At 48.8% G+C, this 18,820-nt stretch overlaps 1 protein-coding gene and 1 non-coding gene across 3 annotated transcripts in view; both read left to right on the forward strand.

Moving 5' to 3' along the window:
• Positions 1–18,820, forward strand: part of MATN2 (matrilin 2) — a 135,503-nt gene that overhangs the window by 35,643 nt on the left and 81,040 nt on the right. For both annotated transcript variants that reach the window (XM_060610995.3, XM_060610997.3), the window contains exon 3: positions 11,360–11,929. In XM_060610995.3, the coding sequence (XP_060466978.3) occupies positions 11,360–11,929 (570 nt within the window). The remainder of the gene's footprint in view (positions 1–11,359; positions 11,930–18,820) is intronic.
• Positions 2,077–2,161, forward strand: TRNAR-UCG (transfer RNA arginine (anticodon UCG)). Its single transcript has one exon. It is a non-coding gene; the product is annotated as a tRNA-Arg (tRNA).

Raw genomic sequence — 18,820 nt, forward strand, 5'->3', positions numbered from 1 at the left:
GGTTCCCCATTGGCTCTTTAGTGAAGTCCAAACTTCTTCTTCTTTTTTTTTTAAGCAACTCGATGCCCGATGTGGGACTTAAACTCATGACCCTGAGATCAAGAGTCATATGCTGTGCTGACTGAGCCAGCCAGGCACCCCGTAAAGTCCAAACTTCTTAATAGGAGGTGCACGCAGCCCTCCCTACCTGGCCCTGTCATCCCCCATGGTGCCCTTCAAGACCCAGCCATACCACACCCCCTGTGGTTACCCATGCACGTGAGCCCCCTACCCTGTTCCGACCTCCAGGCCTTTGCTCACACTGACCCTTTGCCTAAAGTGCCCACCCCAACTCTGCCTGACCAACACCTGCTCGTCCTCTACTAATAGAATAATATTACAAAATAATGTAGTACCCATCAGCTTCTCCAGCATCTCCCTTTCCGCCATCTTGGGATCAGTGCTCTCCTCCAGGCTCCAGTTGCTTGTGTTTTTCATAAATCTTATGAATCTGTCTTTCTTTAAAAGGTTGTCAGCTCCTCCCAGGCTGAGATTGGTTCTCATACTGTATCCCCAACGCCTAGCACAAAGAGGGGGGTTCTATAATGTTTGCATAACTCAGCCAAACCAGAATGATGAGAGAAGTGTCTCCAAAGACCCATTTTGCCTTTACCGGCAAAGGGCTGTGGAAACCGCTCTCCCTTCCCTCTGTGTGTGCCTGCGCCCTCCCCTTGCAGGGAAAGGGGTGCAAGACTCCGTCAGAGTCAGAGTCAGAGTCAGGGCCTCTATCCCCTTCCTCCCGGCTGTTATCTGTTCGGCCTAACCCTGCATGGCTATTCCCGGGCCTCTCTGCTCTGCTCCCGAGTTCCATTTGCCAAACTCCCAGAAAGCAGATGAGGCAATTGCTCAATTTATTAAGTTAAAACGCTCCTGTGGGTTAAATGCCCACTGCTTTTTTAAAGCCACCTACGCTGTTTCTCACTTTGCAGAGAGAAGAAATCACCTAACTGTTTCCCAGTACTTTCTGTGCTATCTCGTGGGGGGACGGGCGGGTTTTGAGGGTGTGTATGTGTGTGTGTGTAGGTTACGATTTTAAGATATGAGTCATTTCTCAATTTGGGAAAGGAAGAAAGACAACGAGAGGGATTTTGATAAAGAATTCCAAACTCACTCTGCACCTATTCAGTCACCTCGGTGAGTTTTAAAACCATCGATTATTTTAGGACTTCTTTATATTTTTCTTTATCGATTGGGAGAAAGCCTGTTTGTAAGACAAACTCTGAGAGAAGATGTGAGGGGCATTTTTTTTTTTTTTTTTTTTTTTTAGTGAAACTTTAACAAACTGCTTTACCTTGCAAGGAAATTCATTCAGTTCATTGGAAACTGTTTTCTCCAGGGCTAAACCGGGGCAGCTTTCTCTTTGGCTCCTTTGCAAAGAAAATTGTCCAGGGTTCTGGAAACCACAGTTGTTGAACCTCATATGATGTCTTTTCTTTCAGCTCATGTAACAGCTACTAGAGAAGACTGGTGTGATGTGGCATGTTTTTTCTTTCTTTCTTTTCCTTTTTTTTTTTCTTTTCCATTTTGCTGGCTCGTTGGTACACACTCCCTGAGGGCCTGAGAGAGCTGTGTTCCTAAAGGAATTTATGACAATCAGCAGGGACGACTGAAATTTGAGCTGGTGTCGGTCCAGAATCCCTCACTGCTACCCAAAGATGCAAGTTCATTCACCAGAACCTTCTTTAAAAAAGAACAACAGCAGCAAAATCTCGTTGTGACATTGGAGAGTATATTTTGCACAAAAGCTTCCCAGTGTGCGTCTCTACAGCCAGATAGCACCCATCACCCATCCCTCCCAGTGCACTTGTCTCTGTCTGCTCTGCAGACGTTCTCCCTGGTAATAGCCGGGGAAGGTAGAAGCGGAGCAAAGCGGACCTTTGGTTCAGCTTGTGGGTGTTGGAAAGACCTTAATAGAATAAGGATTGACGTTCTGACCGTATCTCCTGTGTTCTTGAGAGAAGCACTTGGTATGTGGTGGCTCGACTTTTTACCCAGCTCATTGGAACAAGCAGGTCTGTGATAAAGAACACAAGGGGCGCCTGGGTGGCTCAGTCGGTTAAGCGTCTGACTTCGGCTCAGGTCATGATCTCGTGGTTCGTGGGTTCGAGCCCCACGTTGGGCTCTGTGCCGACAGCTCAGAGCCTGGAGCCTGCTTCGGATTCTGTGTCTCCCTCTCTCTCTGCCCCTCTCCTGCTCTCTCTCTCTCTCTCTCAAAAATAAATACACATTTAAAAAAAGGAGAAGAAGAACACACAGAGCAGAGAAAAAAACTGGAGGGGCTCTGGCAGGATGGGGGCCTGGCCAGCCACAACATCCCTTCCCTCAGCCCTCTTCCATCTTCTTTCTTCCCCAAGCAGGCATTCAAAGCAGGACGAATGGGAACCAAGGGGGAGTCCGTGGAAATCAACTCCATCTGGCTGTACTTGTTACTCTTCTCTTCAGTAGTTGGCCAAGAGGTAGAGCACGTATTTGCTCTGTATTTTTGCTGTTTGTGGCTCCTTGTTCAGAATTACAGTCTCTAGCGACTCTTCTTTATGGTCAAGGGTCGGGCTGTTCTGGCTGAGCCTATGCCATAATTAGGATGACCAGATAATGATTCACCTTACCCTGCATCATTCCACAGGCTTCTGTATGCTTGTCTCACCGAACCCCTGGACTGTAAGCCCCCAGAGGCCAGGGACTGCGTCTTCTACCCGTCAACACCAACAACTCCAGCACTGTATTTTGCCCATAGTGCCTTCAGTTCTCTCCCCTCTGTCTACCAGCCCTGAGCCAGGGGGTGGTGAAATACAGATGAATAAAGCCCAGTGGTGACTCCAGAGGTCTGTCCTGCTGTTTTGTGCGTTTGCAGGCCAGTAAGTCTGGTATTTGTGGGATGACATCATGGCACATTGTCACGAATGGTGCTTAGTGTCGGCACTGCCTGGTGAGGCACAAGGCACTTTTGGACGTGGATGCGTGCAGCAGGTGAATCCCTGGGGCTAAGGCACAGTGGTGCCCCCACCGCAAGGCACTGGCCCAGGGTAGAGAGTGAAGAAGACATGTGCCCTGGGGGAGTGTGTCTTGAGTTGAGCTTTAACTCCCGGGGCTCATCCAGTCTCTGCTTCCAGTCCTCCCCAGATTTCATCGAGGGAAAAATGTGTTAATTGGCAACCAGGAGTTGCAGTTAGGTAAGGCTCTTCTCTGGGACATTTTCCTGCTCATAGGAGACTCTTTACATCACATCACGTACTGGGAAGTAGGGGCTAACAGTGCAGGTCCTAGCACCAGACTGGCGTGGGTTTGAAATCCTTATCCCACCACCACTCTTTTGCCCCGTGCCAGTGGACTTGTTATTCAGACTCTAAGGGTCAGCACTGGGGGCAATAATGGTGCCTGCCTTATTCATTTTCTGAATCTAGTTGAAAGCCAGGACATAGCTGACACATACATGATCCAACATCAGAAGAGAACATGGGAAAATCCAGGATGTATGGTTGCCATACTTACAAGGTCTCTCTTGGTCTTGGAAAGGGCTCCCTTGATACTGTCTTCTCCTCTGGACTCTTGGCTCAGTGGTACATGATCTTTCTGGCTCACATACCCCTTGGGATGGAGCTCTCAGATTTGTCTCAAGAATCAACAGAAAGAATTACAAGTGCAGATTCCCAGGTACTAGCCCCAGAGAGTCAGATTCACTGCCTAGGGTGAATTCACTGACTAGGTCTAGGGTGCTGCCTGGAGCTCGGCATTTTAAATACACACCCCAGGTGTTTATTCTTTTTTAAGTTTATTTATTTATTTTGAGGGGAGAGAGAGAGAGAGAGAGAGAGAGAGAGAGAGAGAGAGAGAGAAGAGCAAGTAGGCTCCACCTTGTCAATGCAGAGCCTGAAGCAGGGCTAGAACCCCTGAACCATGAGATCATGACCTGAGCCGAAGTCTAGAGTCAGATGCTTAACTGACTGAGCCACCCAGAGGCCCCCACACCCCAGGTGTTTCTGATGTCATCAAGACATTGAGGTTACTGCTGTGGGGGTTCTTTCTTATATCTCCACTGACCAGTGCTCCCAGTTCCTGGAGGAGTATCTGCACCTTCTCTCTTCCCTGTCCTTCCACCCCTCCCAGTCATACATGTACATCAAACAGATGATGGAGCATCATACCTGGAACTATGTGGATACCAGGGATTCGTAGAAGATACCGCATGTGGCTGGGTAGCTCCATGCGTGAGATGCTGGTGGGAACACGTCCAAGCAGAGGTAATTGGGGGAGGTACCCGAGGACTCAGAGGAAGGCCTAATTTAGGCTGGTGGGGTGGGGGCATCAAAGAAAGGTTTTCAGAAATAGGTGCCCACAGGGTTGAGTCCTAAGCTGAGGAGGCAGCCTAGAGAGGATGTAGGAAACTACAGACTAATATTGTCAGGGGATAAGGTATAGGGTAGGGAGGGCTGGGCCAAAGCCTTTATTAGTTCGTTCTCCCATGAACATGATTATTTTTTAAAGTTTATTTGTTTATTTTGAGAGAGAGAGAGCAGGGGAGGGACAGAGAGAGAGAGAAGGAGAGAAAGAATCCCAAGCAGGCTCCGTGCTGTCAGTGTGGAGCCTGATGTGGGGCTTGAACCCCACAGACTGTGAGATTATGACCTGAACTGAAATCAAGAATCAGACGCTCAACCGACTGAACCATCCAGGCACCTCTCCCATGAACATGATTGATCATGCTGTCAGTGACCCTTAGGTGGTGGCTTTGGAAGAAATTGCTTTGATGAAAGAGTATCCTGAGAATTTACAGCTGCCAGGTTTAGCTATTGTGATTCTGATCAATGAAACTCACCAAAATATTCGTTTATAGGAAAGTTCTGCTGTAAAGAGAAGAGTAAGTTCCATTTGTGGGAGAGTCTCTCTATTCTCTCAGGCCAGGAAAGCCATTGATGAGAAGGTTGGGGTGGTGGGGAGTGGGGGGTGGCGCCTGGGTGGCTCAGTTGGTTAGGCGTCCGACTTCAGCTCAGGTCATGATCTTGCAGTTCGTGAGTTCAAGCCCTGCGTTGGACTCTGTGCTGACAGCTCAGAGCCTGGAGCCTGCTTTGGATTCTGTGTCTTCCTGTCTCTCTGCCCCTCCCCCACTTGCATTCTGTCTCCCTCTCTCTCTCAGAAATAAATAAACATTTAAAAAAAAAAAAAAAAGAAGGTTGGGGCATTATGGTTGGGTGGGATCTAAGGGCCCAGTTGCAAAGGGTCTGGTTGGCAAATCGGTTTCATTCCCCAAGCCCCCTCCAGACACCAGGTGGAGGGAACTCAGGGTGCCAAGCCGGGAGCTGTGCTGTGGCAGAGCTTTGATTCTGAGCCTGCGATTGATTAGGGGTCTCACAGGTGCCAGGTCGGGAAGCCGGGGGGATGGCGTGCAAAGCTTGGGATTTGCCATCCTGGCTTGAGATTTTATCACGTGACTGGCTGACAGGCAGATGTTCTTTCCCTATGGTTTATACCCTTGGGTTTTTGAGCCCTATGTGCAGGGCTTACCATTTATGCCAATTAGATTTCATCTTGTTAGTTTTGACTCATCATTCCAGCACTCAGAAGTCCCTTCTGGTCCTGACTCCGTAGTTTGGCTTATTCGCAGTTGCTCCCGGCATCATGTGTGGTGGTGTTGAGAGACCCGTGAGTGCCCCAGCATTTGGAAAAATGTTTGGAAAATCTTACCAAGTGGGGAATGATTTGCTAATGAGTCCAAAGTATGTTTTTAGATGCCATCAAGAAGCCCAGGGTGTTTCCCTAATAGAATATAATCAAGTTTTCAGGATGTTCCCCAGGGATTCTTTAGGAGGTTGCGAGTAGAGCATAATGGATTCACAGAAGGCCGTAGCTCATCAACATTTACTGTCAGATGTCTGGCAGGGGTTATACAACAGCTGGCGACTGACTAATAAGGGAAGTGGAGACGGAGGGACTTGACCGTGGTCTTTGCAGCCCTAGCCAAGGAGCACGTGCCCCAATCAAGTGCCCTAAGTACAGGGGAGTTGCAGGTTAAGTCACTTTGGGGGCATAGGATAAAAAATAGTCTAAACTGCCTCTGAAATATCCATGAAATCACCTGTAAGTCCCAAGAACTAGTCACAGTCTGGAGGAGGCACAAGGTGACAGAGCCACACAAGGTGGCCTCAGGGGCCATGTCTCAGGCATCTGTGGACATGTACTCATTGAGCATGACACTGGGTAGGGTTGTGGTGCTGTGTTACATGGTAGTCTTTTTTTTTTTTTTTTTTAATTAATATTTGAGAGAGAGAGAATCCCAAGCAGGCTCCGCATCGTCAGTGTGGAGCCCGATGCGGGGCTTGAACTCACTAACCATGATATCATGACCTGAGCCGAAGTCGGACACTCAACTGACTGAGACACCCAGGCACCCCACATGGTAGTCTTTTCTCTTGGTCTGTCTGTCTCTCCAGCTGTCTTTCTTTGACCAGCCCATATACCACAATTCACATAAACCAAACGCTTATGGGATGCAGTTTCCCTCGGCCCTCCATCACCCACATCCATCCTGCAGTTTCCCCGGCCTTGCTCCTACTGATCTCTCAACAAGCACTTGTCAGATGAATGAGAATGGAAATGACCAGCAGCCGGATTTACTGGGCTACTGCTATTCAGGGAGGCAAGCATCTGTTTTATCATTTTATTCAATTTTTAAAAAGACAAATAGGCATGGAGCAGAGAGAAGCCCTTGGCAGGACGCAGGCAAGTTTGAGCCATAGCTTCCAGGCTGTGATTCCAGGGAAGGAAGGGCCAGTGCAGTCCTGGTGTATCTTGAGTATGCTGAGGGTGACAGGTCTAAAAGAATAAAATCCTTCCTGAGTATTGCTTGGCGGTTAAGAGCATGGGGTACAGAGGCAGACAAAATGGGTTCAGATCCTGGCTCCCCTCCTTCCTAAATACGAGGCCCTGAGCTAGTTATCTGGCCGTTCTAGGCTCATTGTCATCACCTGTAAAATGGGATAGTAACAGCACCTACTCCCTAAGGTGTTCATGAAGAACAAAGAAGCCAACAACTGGAAAGTATTCAGAACAAGGCCCAGTACTCATTAAGTGCTCAATAAACAGTAGCTATAAATTGTTACTATATTCTTCTGAGTTTCACAACATCCCTGGCAGGTATTATTGTCACCATTTCACAGAAGAAGAGAGTGAGGGTCAGAGAGGGTAAGGAGAGGCACGAGACCACATGGACAGAAGGTGGCAGAGGCTGGACTTACACTCAGGTCATAGGACTGTCTGTTGTATCACTAAGCATTTCAGAGCTCCTTTTCAGTCTCCGGATGAAATTATTTTACCCTTATTATAGATACATATTTTCCTTCCTCAAACATGCTTTGATCTTCCCAGGCAGATGGCACCAAATATTTACTGTACAATTACATGGCCGTGATTGAATTTAGCCAGAGCAAGGAGGCTGATTAGTCAGGGGTCTGCAACCCCGAGGAGAGGAAATCCTTCCAAGGTTGCAACTGTAATCCCGCTGGGGTAGAAATGTTGCTTAAAATTGTCCTGGCTCAGGTTCAAGGGTAAGAGGCACTTGTTTCCCCAACTTTGGGGGCTTTGAAGACAAGCTGACTGTACTGAAGTGCTGGTGACAAGGTCCAGACTGTCACTTTGTGGCTCAAGGGATGACATTTTATGATGTGCCCAAAGACCCTCATCCAGTGCTGTTGAAAGTCTGTCATGAGGGGCCAGAAGGAAGATTGCACGCTCTTCTCGCAGGCTAGGGACACAGGGATGCCATTTATCAGAACCTGTATGTGAAGGGAACACACAGAGGAGAGTCTAGAAACACCTCTTAGCAGTCCCCACATGGAAAAGCTGTGGGGTTCTTCACAGCAAATATTTCAGAATGTCCCCAGCATCTACAAAGCCCATATTGTAATGCCAGCTGTATTGAGAATTTCCAAGGTGTCCACCATGAGGTAGAGGAAGAGCCATTAGTATAGTTCCAGGTCTGACCCTAACGAGCCATAAGGCCTCACAGAGGTGGAATCACATTTCTAAGCCTCAGTTTCCCCTTCTGTAAAGTGAGTGACTTGGACTTTATTTCGATCCCTCCAGCTCTAAGAGTTTATTGGTCTATGAGTCTACGAACCAAAGTTCCAAAGTGGCTATGCTTCCTTACAAAATGGCAAGATTTGGGTCCAGAATCTATGTCTCTATTAGCAGAATCTACACTTGCTCTAGACCTTCCCGACTTTGTGGTTTTCATCCACCTCCTTGAACTGACTGCTGTGGCTCAATCCCTTTCACCTGAAGCCTTGCTCCACCACCCAGAATTCCATTTAACTCTGCAAATGTTGACCAAAGACTTACTCGGTTCCCACCTGCATGGTTAGGCAGATGAATGCAACTGTCTCCCACTTGGGGGAATTCACAGTGAGATGGTGAGGTCCAGACTTGCCAGAACTTCGTTTCTCCAGAGATCCCTCTAGTACCTAAACTAGGGGTTCTCAAAGTGTGGTCCCTGGGCCAGCAGCATCAATTTTGCCTGGGAACTATCTAGAAATGCAGATTTTCAGGTGTCACTGTAGATCTACAGAATCAGAAATTCTGGGGGTGTGGCCCACCAATCTTAGTTTTGAACAATCCTTGAGGCGATTGGGAGGCACCTCAAGTTTGAGAACCACCGGACTGGCCTTCTCAGGGACAAGCTGAAAGACTGTGGTCCTCAGCCCCTAAGGGACCTGAGGAGTTCTCCTGAGGAGCACTCGGTCACTCGGGCTGCCAGGACTGGCTTTCAGCTCACAGCCACAGCTCCTTTGGCACCTCCCACAATATTTCGAACCTTTGTGGTGTTTTTGTGAATGCCCAGGCGTTGTGGAAACTACACATTTGTTTTGACGGGAGCTAATCCAGTTTAGCACATAATTCCCCATGGAACTTCCAGGCTTCCCTTTAAATTGACTGTGATGCTTGATGGGATGTTGACACCATGACTAAGACCCACAGCAAAGATCCCAACCCCAGAGGACCTCCTGCTTCCAAAAATCTCCCGAGGAAGAGTTCTCAGGAAGCCAGTCTGCTGTCTCCTCTCTCCCTCCCAAGAAGGCTTTCCTTAATATCTTCCTCCATGGCAGGGTCTGAGCCTGGTTGCAGTTCTCCTCAGCAGGCGGAGGTCACTGGGTCACATTCTCCCTGCAGTGAGTTCAGACATCAAGGGTGGGGTGCGGGTGGCTCCTGGAGAGGGGCCAGCCTGGGTCCTGGCCCTTGTCTTCTGTCCTGGGACCTGCGGGTCTGTCGTCCGCGGCTCCGACCCAGGGCTGTATGCTAGACCATCGGCACCTTTGTGAAAATTACAAGAGGCACCCCTTCTAGCTGCTTCTCGGGGTGGACACAGCCCCTGGGGTTCAAGATTTCAGCCCCTTGCCTCATAGGGCAGGTGCCTGTGTGCAGGAACAGCGGCCTTCTCCCCAGCCTGGGCCCTGCAGGAGACAAGTGGGGGGCGGTGTGGGCAGATAAGGGGGTTCCCACACACAGGACCCAAGGCTACGCTCTTCACCAGCGTCAGTTCCTTGAGTTCTAGCTACCACCTAATGCTGTGGGTGTTGGTATTGTCTCCATATAGGTTTTTTTTCTGTATTAAAAGGGATTTTCAAACTTTCAGTGCCTCCATTTTCTTGTGTGTCCAAATGGATATGACACTAGTCTTTCCCCTTAAGAGCTTGTTCTGAAAATCAAATGAGACCATAGAGAAGAATGCACTCTGGAAAATAGATTTTAAAACATCCCACAAACGTCAGGTTTTATATTGATCTTTCTCCCAGAGTCCTTGAAGGCAGTTTCTGGGGCCTCTGGTTTGAGAAACACATTTTGAATTCACACAGCCCCGGCTTTATGTGTGGGTGCAGCACGAGGTTGGTCTCCTGCCAGGAGGCTGTGGTTTGGGGGTGCTTCCTCGCCCCCAGATCGGAAGACTTGTGAGGCCACGCGGTGGACGAGGTGTGTGTGCAGGCTCTCGGGGCGAGTCACAGCCTGGCAAGCCGGCCTGGACAGGATGACCTCATGGGCCTTTCCCACTTCTCATCTCGATGACTGGGTTCACTGTTTCATATTTGGCTTTCTCTCTCTTTCTTGCAGCTGTGGTGATTGGGATTTAGGGCAAGCACTTGGGATCCCTTTTCTAATCCCTGTCAAATCTGGATTTAGCTACAGAGTCTGGGAAGGGGAGGAGGCACCGCCCCCTTTGGCCGGAGAAGGTAGCTCAGAACATCGGAGAAATTCCTCCACGCTCTGAGGGAGGAGGCCTCTCATCTCATCCCCTATCAGCCTCTTCCCAGGATGTGATGAGTTTCACCCACAGACTCAAACCTCTTCTAGCCTCCTTGTTTGAGGGTTTCTGGAACAAGTATGGTGGGGGTGAGGGAGAGACTTAACATTTGCCTTTTTCCCGTTAACTGTGTCCTTTGTCTCTCGGTCAGTCCCTTCTCCAGCTTCAGCACCTGCTCCCCTCATTGAGGTGGAGGCCCCCTCTCAACCAGTGCGGCAATGGTCGGCATCAACCACCTTGCAAACCACTGCCACCCTCATTGGCTTGTTATTATGTAACCTCCCTACAGGTGAGCTGAGTTACATGGTGTGATGCTAATATACTGTGCTCATCACCGGTGGCATCAGGTGCACATTTCCCAGGCCTTTCGTAGCTGGCTTGGGGTTACCCTCCAACTCCGTTCCTCTCTGCACCTCCTAGCAGCCCTTCGCCGCTCACTCCATTTCCACCACCCTCGTGCCATCGTAGGCTTCTGTTCATGTGTCTGCCTCCATGTGTTCCTTCTCTGGATGCGAACGCCGCGTGAGACCAGTTCACGTCCTGTCTCCTTGACCCCAGCCCACTAACATCCCCGTTCTCTGAACATCTAGTGTCGGCACCGCGCTAATTATTCTTTCATTTGTTCCGTTAGTTAAGTTCCCAAGGTGGATCGTAAGCTCCTTGACGGTGGTCCCATCCTAGGCTTATTGCATATTCCCTGCAGTATCCAGCCAGGCTTATGTGGCATGCAGTAAATAATAAAATCATTTTGGCCCCGCTCAGGTGCGTGCCCACCTAAAAACTGTATTGATGGCTTTCTAGAAACTGAAGTGTCCGTTTATCTTGCAAAAATAAATAGTATCTTTGTAGCCAATACTCACGATCACACAGTCATGTACATTTTTTTACCCTTACAGCTTCCCCGGGCGGGGAAGAAAAGCCCATGGAGATTGGAGGTCTGGAAGGTGACCCCCAGCCCTAGGATTTCCAACAACAGCCAGGCTGCCCTGGGCCATAGCACTCTTCTAATGGATCTGACCTCTCCTCTTTCCCCAGAGAGCTCCTGTGAGAATAAGCGGGCAGACCTGGTCTTCATCATCGACAGCTCCCGCAGCGTCAACACCCACGACTATGCAAAAGTCAAGGAGTTCATCGTGGACATCTTGCAATTCTTGGACATTGGCCCTGACGTCACCCGAGTGGGCTTGCTGCAGTATGGCAGCACCGTCAAGAACGAGTTCTCCCTCAAGACCTTCAAGAGGAAGTCTGAAGTGGAGCGTGCGGTCAAGAGGATGAGGCACCTGTCCACGGGCACCATGACGGGGCTGGCCATCCAGTATGCCCTGAATATCGCATTCTCAGAAGCAGAGGGGGCCCGGCCTCTGAGGGAGAATGTGCTGCGGGTCATAATGATCGTGACCGATGGGAGGCCGCAGGACTCCGTGGCCGAGGTGGCTGCAAAGGCACGGGACACAGGCATCCTGATCTTTGCCATTGGTGTGGGCCAGGTGGACCTCAACACACTGAAGGCCATCGGGAGCGAGCCCCATGAGGACCATGTCTTTCTGGTGGCCAACTTCAGCCAGATGGAGTCACTGACCTCGGTGTTCCAGAACAAGTTGTGCAGTAAGTCCTGCTCCTCTGGGGCTCTTCCAGGGGGAATCATGAGGATTCCTTTTTTCATCTCCCCGTGTTGTTTCTGTGCTACCTTGTCCCAGGTACTGTGTTGGCAAGGGGTGTTCAGCAAAGGCCAGGATAGACATGGCATTCTCCTGGGGTTGCACTCTGGCCAAGGAGACAGATAGTGAGGATGTAATGATGCAGATAAGTAAGTAACTGCAGTTGTAACAATATCATAGAGGAAGAATTCAGGGCAGGACCCAACCTAGACCAGGGTGCCCAGGGAGAATCCTCTGGGGAAGGGACGTTTGAACTCAGACAGCAGAATGAGTACAAGTAGATGGGCAAAGCTTTTCTCCAACACATTGGACTGCCCTGGCGTTCCTTAAGCTAGAATTCATGAGTTGGAGTAGACATGGGGACGGGAGGGCAAAATAATTCCATAATGTCTCCTTGGATGGGGCCGAATACCAAGCATTATTGCCCCATGGTGGTGCTAGTGGTGGAGATTTTCTCTTCGAAGAGGCCCAGTGCACGGGGAGGGCTGAGATTTGGTCCCCTCCTTCTGTAAGGGGGATACCTGTCCACATCCTTGAGCTGCCTTCTGCTTCAGGGGTCCTCTGCCCTCTCTTGCTTTCTGATCCTCCTCTCCACAAGGCTTCTCTCTCCCTTCCTTGCCAGCCTGCGCTCAGTTACCTGAGCCCAGGGCTCCTGCCTCAGCTTTCCGCAGCAGGTCCGCTTGCCCTCTCCCCAGTTTCCTGCTTCTGCAGCTGGCTGCTTGCCCTTTCTTCCTCCAGGAGGGCAGGGGCTCAGGGGGCCACCCAGCCTCCTCTCTAGTCCTTGGAAACTGGAGACGTGCCTCCTGACCTGGTAAACAGTGTCCGGTGTTACCTTGCCCTTATCCATCTGTCCCTGTCCCCTCCAACTGTCATGCTTTTTTGATGGGAAAGCAAAAGGAAAAACCTATTTGGAAATAACTAGTGTTCCAAAGTATGAGTATGTGTGGAGAATGAGCTTAGGACCAGACTCATCTCCAGCTCCCCAAGAGCGGGGGGGCTCTGAGGACTCTTTTCTCAGACTCTTACACAGCCTTGGGACCCCCACTCCTCCCGCTGAAGCCTCAGGGAGGAAAGATGGTGTGTTTTTGATGTGTTGTTGTTTTTTTGAATCCCCTGCTGAGAACTAACCTCAAAAAGCAGAGACTCCATTGTTTCTTGACTCTCAAGTCAAAAGATGTACTTAAAAAAATCAATGCCATGAAGGAAAAAAAGAACCTTTTTCTCTGCAATGTCTCTTGGAGAGTTTTCAAAAGTGCCGTTTGGCCTGGCATGCAGAAGGGCCGTGTCAATGGGGTGCCATGGCCCAGGTTGCCCGGGAAAACTTCAACCAGTAGAACGCACTGCAAACATTTTAAGGTTTATGACTTTAAATGACTTCTGCAGAATTTATGTTCCCCTTTTCCTGGAAATATTAAAAAAGAAATTGGTTCCGTGACAGTATTGATGGGTTTATTCATTTGTCTTGGAAAATGTCAATGGAGTTCTTTTATAAGCGCTCTGGATTTATCAGGAAATGGAAAGGCGATATGAGGCTAAGGATGTGGACTTGTGTGAATAAGGACCTTTTCTGTGTGCTTTATGGTCAGGCAGCAAAATTAAAAGGCAATTTGGATCCTCCGCCCCGCACTTTGTTGTAATCTGGAAGCTTTTAAGAAAATATTGGGATTATGCCATTCGTTCGTTGGCGTGGCCCAAGAACCCAGGCCCCCTGCCTCCCCGGAGGAGACCAGTTTCTCTCCCACCACGTGGCAGGGTTCTGCTGAGCAGACCTGTCAACCGTCTTGACAGGTTGAGGAGGTCCTGAGTCCTCTTTATCAACTGTGCAGTAAAGATTTCAATAACTAATATTTATAAAGCACTTACTCTTCTGTTTTTATATTTGATCCTCACAAAAATCTGGGGGAGGCAACACAATACCATCCCTCCCCCCTTCACACCTTAGTAACTGCTTATGTGAATTCCCCGAGAACATATAGCCAGCAGGTAGTGGGTTCTCCTTCCGAAGCTCTTGCTCATTTCACTCCTCTGCACGCCAGGGGTTATAAATTCCTCTTTTAAGGTAAACCATTTTCTGGTGGCCACCTCCACAGTCCAGCCATGCTGAGTAAACCAACTTTGAGGTTGACATTCACCCCAGAATTTATAGGAAGCTTTGTAGGTTAGGGGAAGAGCAGACTTGAGTCTCAATGTCCCCACCTGCCACCTATATGATACTTAGCAAATCCGCTTGTCCTGGGCTAGGTACTTTCCATATGTTCTTCATTTAATACTTATAACAAGCTTATGAGGCAGATGCTATTATTATTCTCATTTTACAGAAGTGGAAACTGAGGCTTAGAAAGGATAAGCAACTTCAGATAGCAGGATTGGAGATTCAGTTTGCAGTTTCTCTGGCCCAAGCTCTTACCCTACCCTTCACGTGCCAGGCCTGAGGGTTCCAGGCTGGTAGAAAGATGCTCTCATCACAGAGAAGTGGAATGTTGGCTATCCAAAATGTGCACCTCAGAGGCCTTGGAGAGTCACCAGGGACTGAGGGAACTCTGGTCAGAGAATACCTTGGTCTCCCTAGGAGCTTCTAGAGAGCTTTAAAAAGGAGATAATAATATTAATAATCATTGCCATTTATTTTTTTATTTACTTATTTAAAAATTTTTAACTGTTTTATTTATTTTTGAGAGGGGCGGGGGGAGAATGTGTGGGGGAGGGGCAGAGAGAGAGGGAGACAGAATCCAAAGCAGACTCCAGGCTCTAAGCTGTCAGCACAGAGCCCGATGCGGGGCTGGAACTTATGAACCATGAGATCATGACCTGAGTCGAAGTCAGACGCTTAACCAACTGAACCACCCAGGTGCCCCTAATCATTACCATTTATTGACATTAATATGTTCATGCACTGTTTTGAGCTATTAGCCTATATTCATTTTATTCATACAAGAAACCTGTGAAGTAGGTACTTTTACAATTCTCATTTTACAGAAGGGAAAACTAAGACCCAGAGAGGTTCAATGACTTATCCAAGGTCACACAGCACTGTGGTAGCATTGAGATGTGAGCCCAGGCATTCTGGCTCAGTGTCCACATCTTGACCATTAGGTGCTACACAAACTTGAAAGATGAATAGGAGTTTTCCTGGCTAACTGAGGGGAGTGCGGTGGGCGACAGCAGTAAGCCAGGAAAGGAAAGATATTTTCACTTGATTTTTCCATTTCATTAAAACAACAGTAACAGCAGCAGCAGCAGCAAAGAACTAGTCCAGATTCTCTCTTAGTTTTATAACCTGCTAAAAAGACATGACCCACATTTGAAAAATGCTGACGAAGGGGTAGGCAGGAAAGTGGAGGCCATGGTGCAACTAGGGACAAGATTTCAGAGGGAAGAAGGGCTGGGGCTCCTGTGCTTCGAGCAGAACTGACAAGCTCTGCTTATCTGTGGATCGGGTCAGAGGAGACAGGCAGTCTTCCTGTGTGGTCAGAGCCGGTCCTTCATTGTCAAACTAGGAAGAGATTAGGCTCTGGAGCCAGACTGCCCTTGAGTGGGAGACCTGGCTCTGGCTGTCACTGCCTGTGTGGACATGAACTTGGGCACAGCAGCGGCTTTTATCTGCGGGCGGTGAATTCCCACACCAGCCACAGCAAGGCGGAGGCCGCTGAGGTTCCATTCTCAGGCCACCCCTGAGGGCACCAGAGAAACTTGGAGACCAGGTAGCCTATGAATTGAGGCCCTGTCTACAAGACGACCAAAACCTACACATCCTGGGCTCTGCCATTTTTGCCACCCAGGGAGAAAGGACACTGAATTTAGGTGCTGAAAAATGCAGGTCTATCCTGAGCTTTCTGATGACTCATTGTAACCTGGGCGGGGCTGATTTTAAGTAACCTCTTGCTACCTGTTGTATCAGCCAAGCCTGGTATTTGGAGCCTAGAGGCTGGCAGTTCCTACCCTAACAGCCCCACCCCGCCCAGGCCAGGCACAAATTAAGGCTCTAATAGTGTTCCTAAGACACACCTTTCATCCACCAGCCTGGGCGAAGTCTACACTTTTTATTACAGCCCTTTGGGGCTCTGGTGTTAAGCGGGAGGCCAGATGGATTTCAACAAACGCTGACTCTACGTACCCAGTAATTGTTTCTTTCTAGACCCCCAGTCGGCCCTACCATTCCTTCGATCATTTATGCATCTGTTAATAGGCATTTATGCACATTCATATTTCCTAGTTAAAAAAAAAAAATCCAGTCCTGGGTGGCTCAGTCGGTTAAGCGTCCAACTTTGGCTCAGGTCATGATCTCATGGTCTGTGGGTTTGAGCCCTGCGTTGGACTTTGTGCTGACAGCTCAGAGCCTGGAGCCTGCTTTGGATTCTGTGTCTCCCTCTCTCTCTGCCCTCCCCCACTCACGCTCTGTCTCTCTCTCTGCCTCTCAAAAATAAACATTAAAAAAAAATTTTTTTGGGGCGCCTGGGTGGCGCAGTCGGTTAAGCGTCCGACTTCAGCCAGGTCACGATCTCGCGGTCCGTGAGTTCGAGCCCCGCGTCAGGCTCTGGGCTGATGGCTCGGAGCCTGGAGCCTGTTTCCGATTCTGTGTCTCCCTCTCTCTCTGCCCCTCCCCCATTCATGCTCTGTCTCTCTCTGTCCCAAAAATAAATAAAATTTGTTTAAAAAAAAAAAAAAAATTTTTTTAAATCCAGTCTTGCCAGTGACCTAGTCTGCTGATGAGTGATTACTTCCCCAGAATACAAGGCCTTGACCCAGTTACAACCTACCAGGCCTTCTGAGAAATGCGTCCACTGCTTGCCAGTGGAGGAGGCAGGACAGTCACCTCCCCTTCAGCACACCACAGAGGCCGGTCCCACGGGATGGCAGGGGTGTGAGGACCCCATTGCTTTTGGGAACACCAATCACTCATCCGTAAAATTTTACAGACGGAAAATTTTTACTTTATCTTAGTAAAAAGATTTGAGATTCTTTTGCTTGAAAGTAACCGAAATTCAGTTTGAACTAGCTTTTAAGGGGGAGGGGCCGTATCATATTACCCCGTGGAAATAAGTGGAAGAGTAACGAATGACAGTCCCACTTTCTCTCCACCTTCTCCTTCTGCCTCCCGTTCCTCTCTGTTCCTTGGGCAGAAAGCATGCACCCTGTCAGCCCCCGACAGGTACCTGCCCTTGGTTTAAGCCTCTCTTCCCTCAGTTCTAGCTCCTGGATGCCAGGAAAGGACTCTGATGGTCACACCCTGTGCTGGTCAGTGGCATCCAGGAGCGGGGCTGCCTCATACCAACACATGGGCAGCTCCTACAGGTCCCACGCATTCGAAGTGAGAAGGAAGGGCAGTTTGTTGAAAAGGTGGCATGGGGGGTGGTGCTACCCAGACAAAATAATAAGTGTCTGTACCAAGGGTCCCTAGACACCATTCATGACTTTATTCTACAGGTAAAGAAACAGGTCTAAAAGGGCTACCCAACTTACCTGAACTTCCCTCCCTTGATCAAGTTAGAGCAGAACCGGAATCCAAGTCTTCTGGCTTCTTATCTGGTACGCTTTCCATTATACCAAATCACAGTCTCCTGGTTCTAATTCTTTTACGGCACGTGGCAAAAACAAGCCTCTTTTAATTTCCCCATTTGACAGCTGAAGGAAGTGGAGTTTAAGGAAATTAAGTAATTCCTACAAAGTCATACTAAGTTGTGAAGCTGAGCATTCAGGCAGTCTGCTTCTAGAAGCCGCCCTCTTCAACACTGTGCTGCCTGCTGCCCAACAGATATTTCCTCTGTCTCACATCTCCTGCCCCCTTGTATTGTCTGCCAGGGTCCAGATGAGAAGATGGGCACCGGTCATCACCTGGGCCTCACACCAGTGGATAACTGATGTGTGGCTGGTTTCCAAACTTGAGACTTCCTTCATTACAGAGAGGGACACACTGAAAGTTCTTCAGGAATGCCCCCCGCCCCCCACCATGCCTGTGGGTAGTTGGGCTCCAGCAGTCTAGGAAAGAAAGAGAACAGTGCACAGCAAATGCATTGTAAAAACAGGATAATGATTTTCCACTCATAAGGCTGTCAAAACTTAAACATTTTGATAATCCCGAGCACTGAGGTTTTTTACTCTCATGCATTGCTGGTGTGAACCAGCTTGCAAGGCAATTAGGCCACGTCTCTTCAAACTAGGATCCAGTCCTAGCAAAACCACCGCACTTGTGCTCAAGGAGATGTATCTGAGAATATGCATCCCAGCGTCAATGCAAGTGAAAATCTGGGAACTGTGCAAATAATGGCTGATGGGGAAATGACTAAATACAATGAGGAAGAATCATAGGACCGATAGATAAAGCAATTGAAGGGAATAAAACAGATCTAACATATTTGATCAGATCTGAGATATACAGTCAATTCTCATTATTCTCAGTGATTATGTTCTATAAAGTCCTGGTGAATGCTGAATTTGCAAATACTGAACCACGACTCCTGGGGGAGATAGGGAGTTAGGTTCCTACAAGCCTCTAGTCTCCACATTTTTGTTAACTGATCAATACGTAAACTGTTCTATGTGTCTAGAGGCACCTTATGTGATACACATGTTGATTCATTAACACTGAGCTGCTCACAGCTAGCAGCACTGTTGTTGAAGCCAGAGCCTGAAACGTACCTAGCGCACCTTTCACCTGTAAGGCGCCTGCTGCCTGCTTGCACCCAGAAGCACTAGACGCACATCACTGAGCACATCACATCAGCAAACGCTAGCACTTCGGCATTCTGCTCGGAGCCGTGTTAAACAGCAAAATCACCCACAAAAACAAGCCCAAAAATCAAAAAACGAGGCACCAAATAGACCTCAAAAAGGACAGTTG

The sequence above is a fragment of the Panthera onca genome, chromosome F2 (assembly GCF_046562875.1).
Source record: "Panthera onca isolate mPanOnc1 chromosome F2, mPanOnc1 haplotype 2, whole genome shotgun sequence".
Taxonomy (NCBI): Eukaryota; Metazoa; Chordata; class Mammalia; order Carnivora; family Felidae; genus Panthera; species Panthera onca.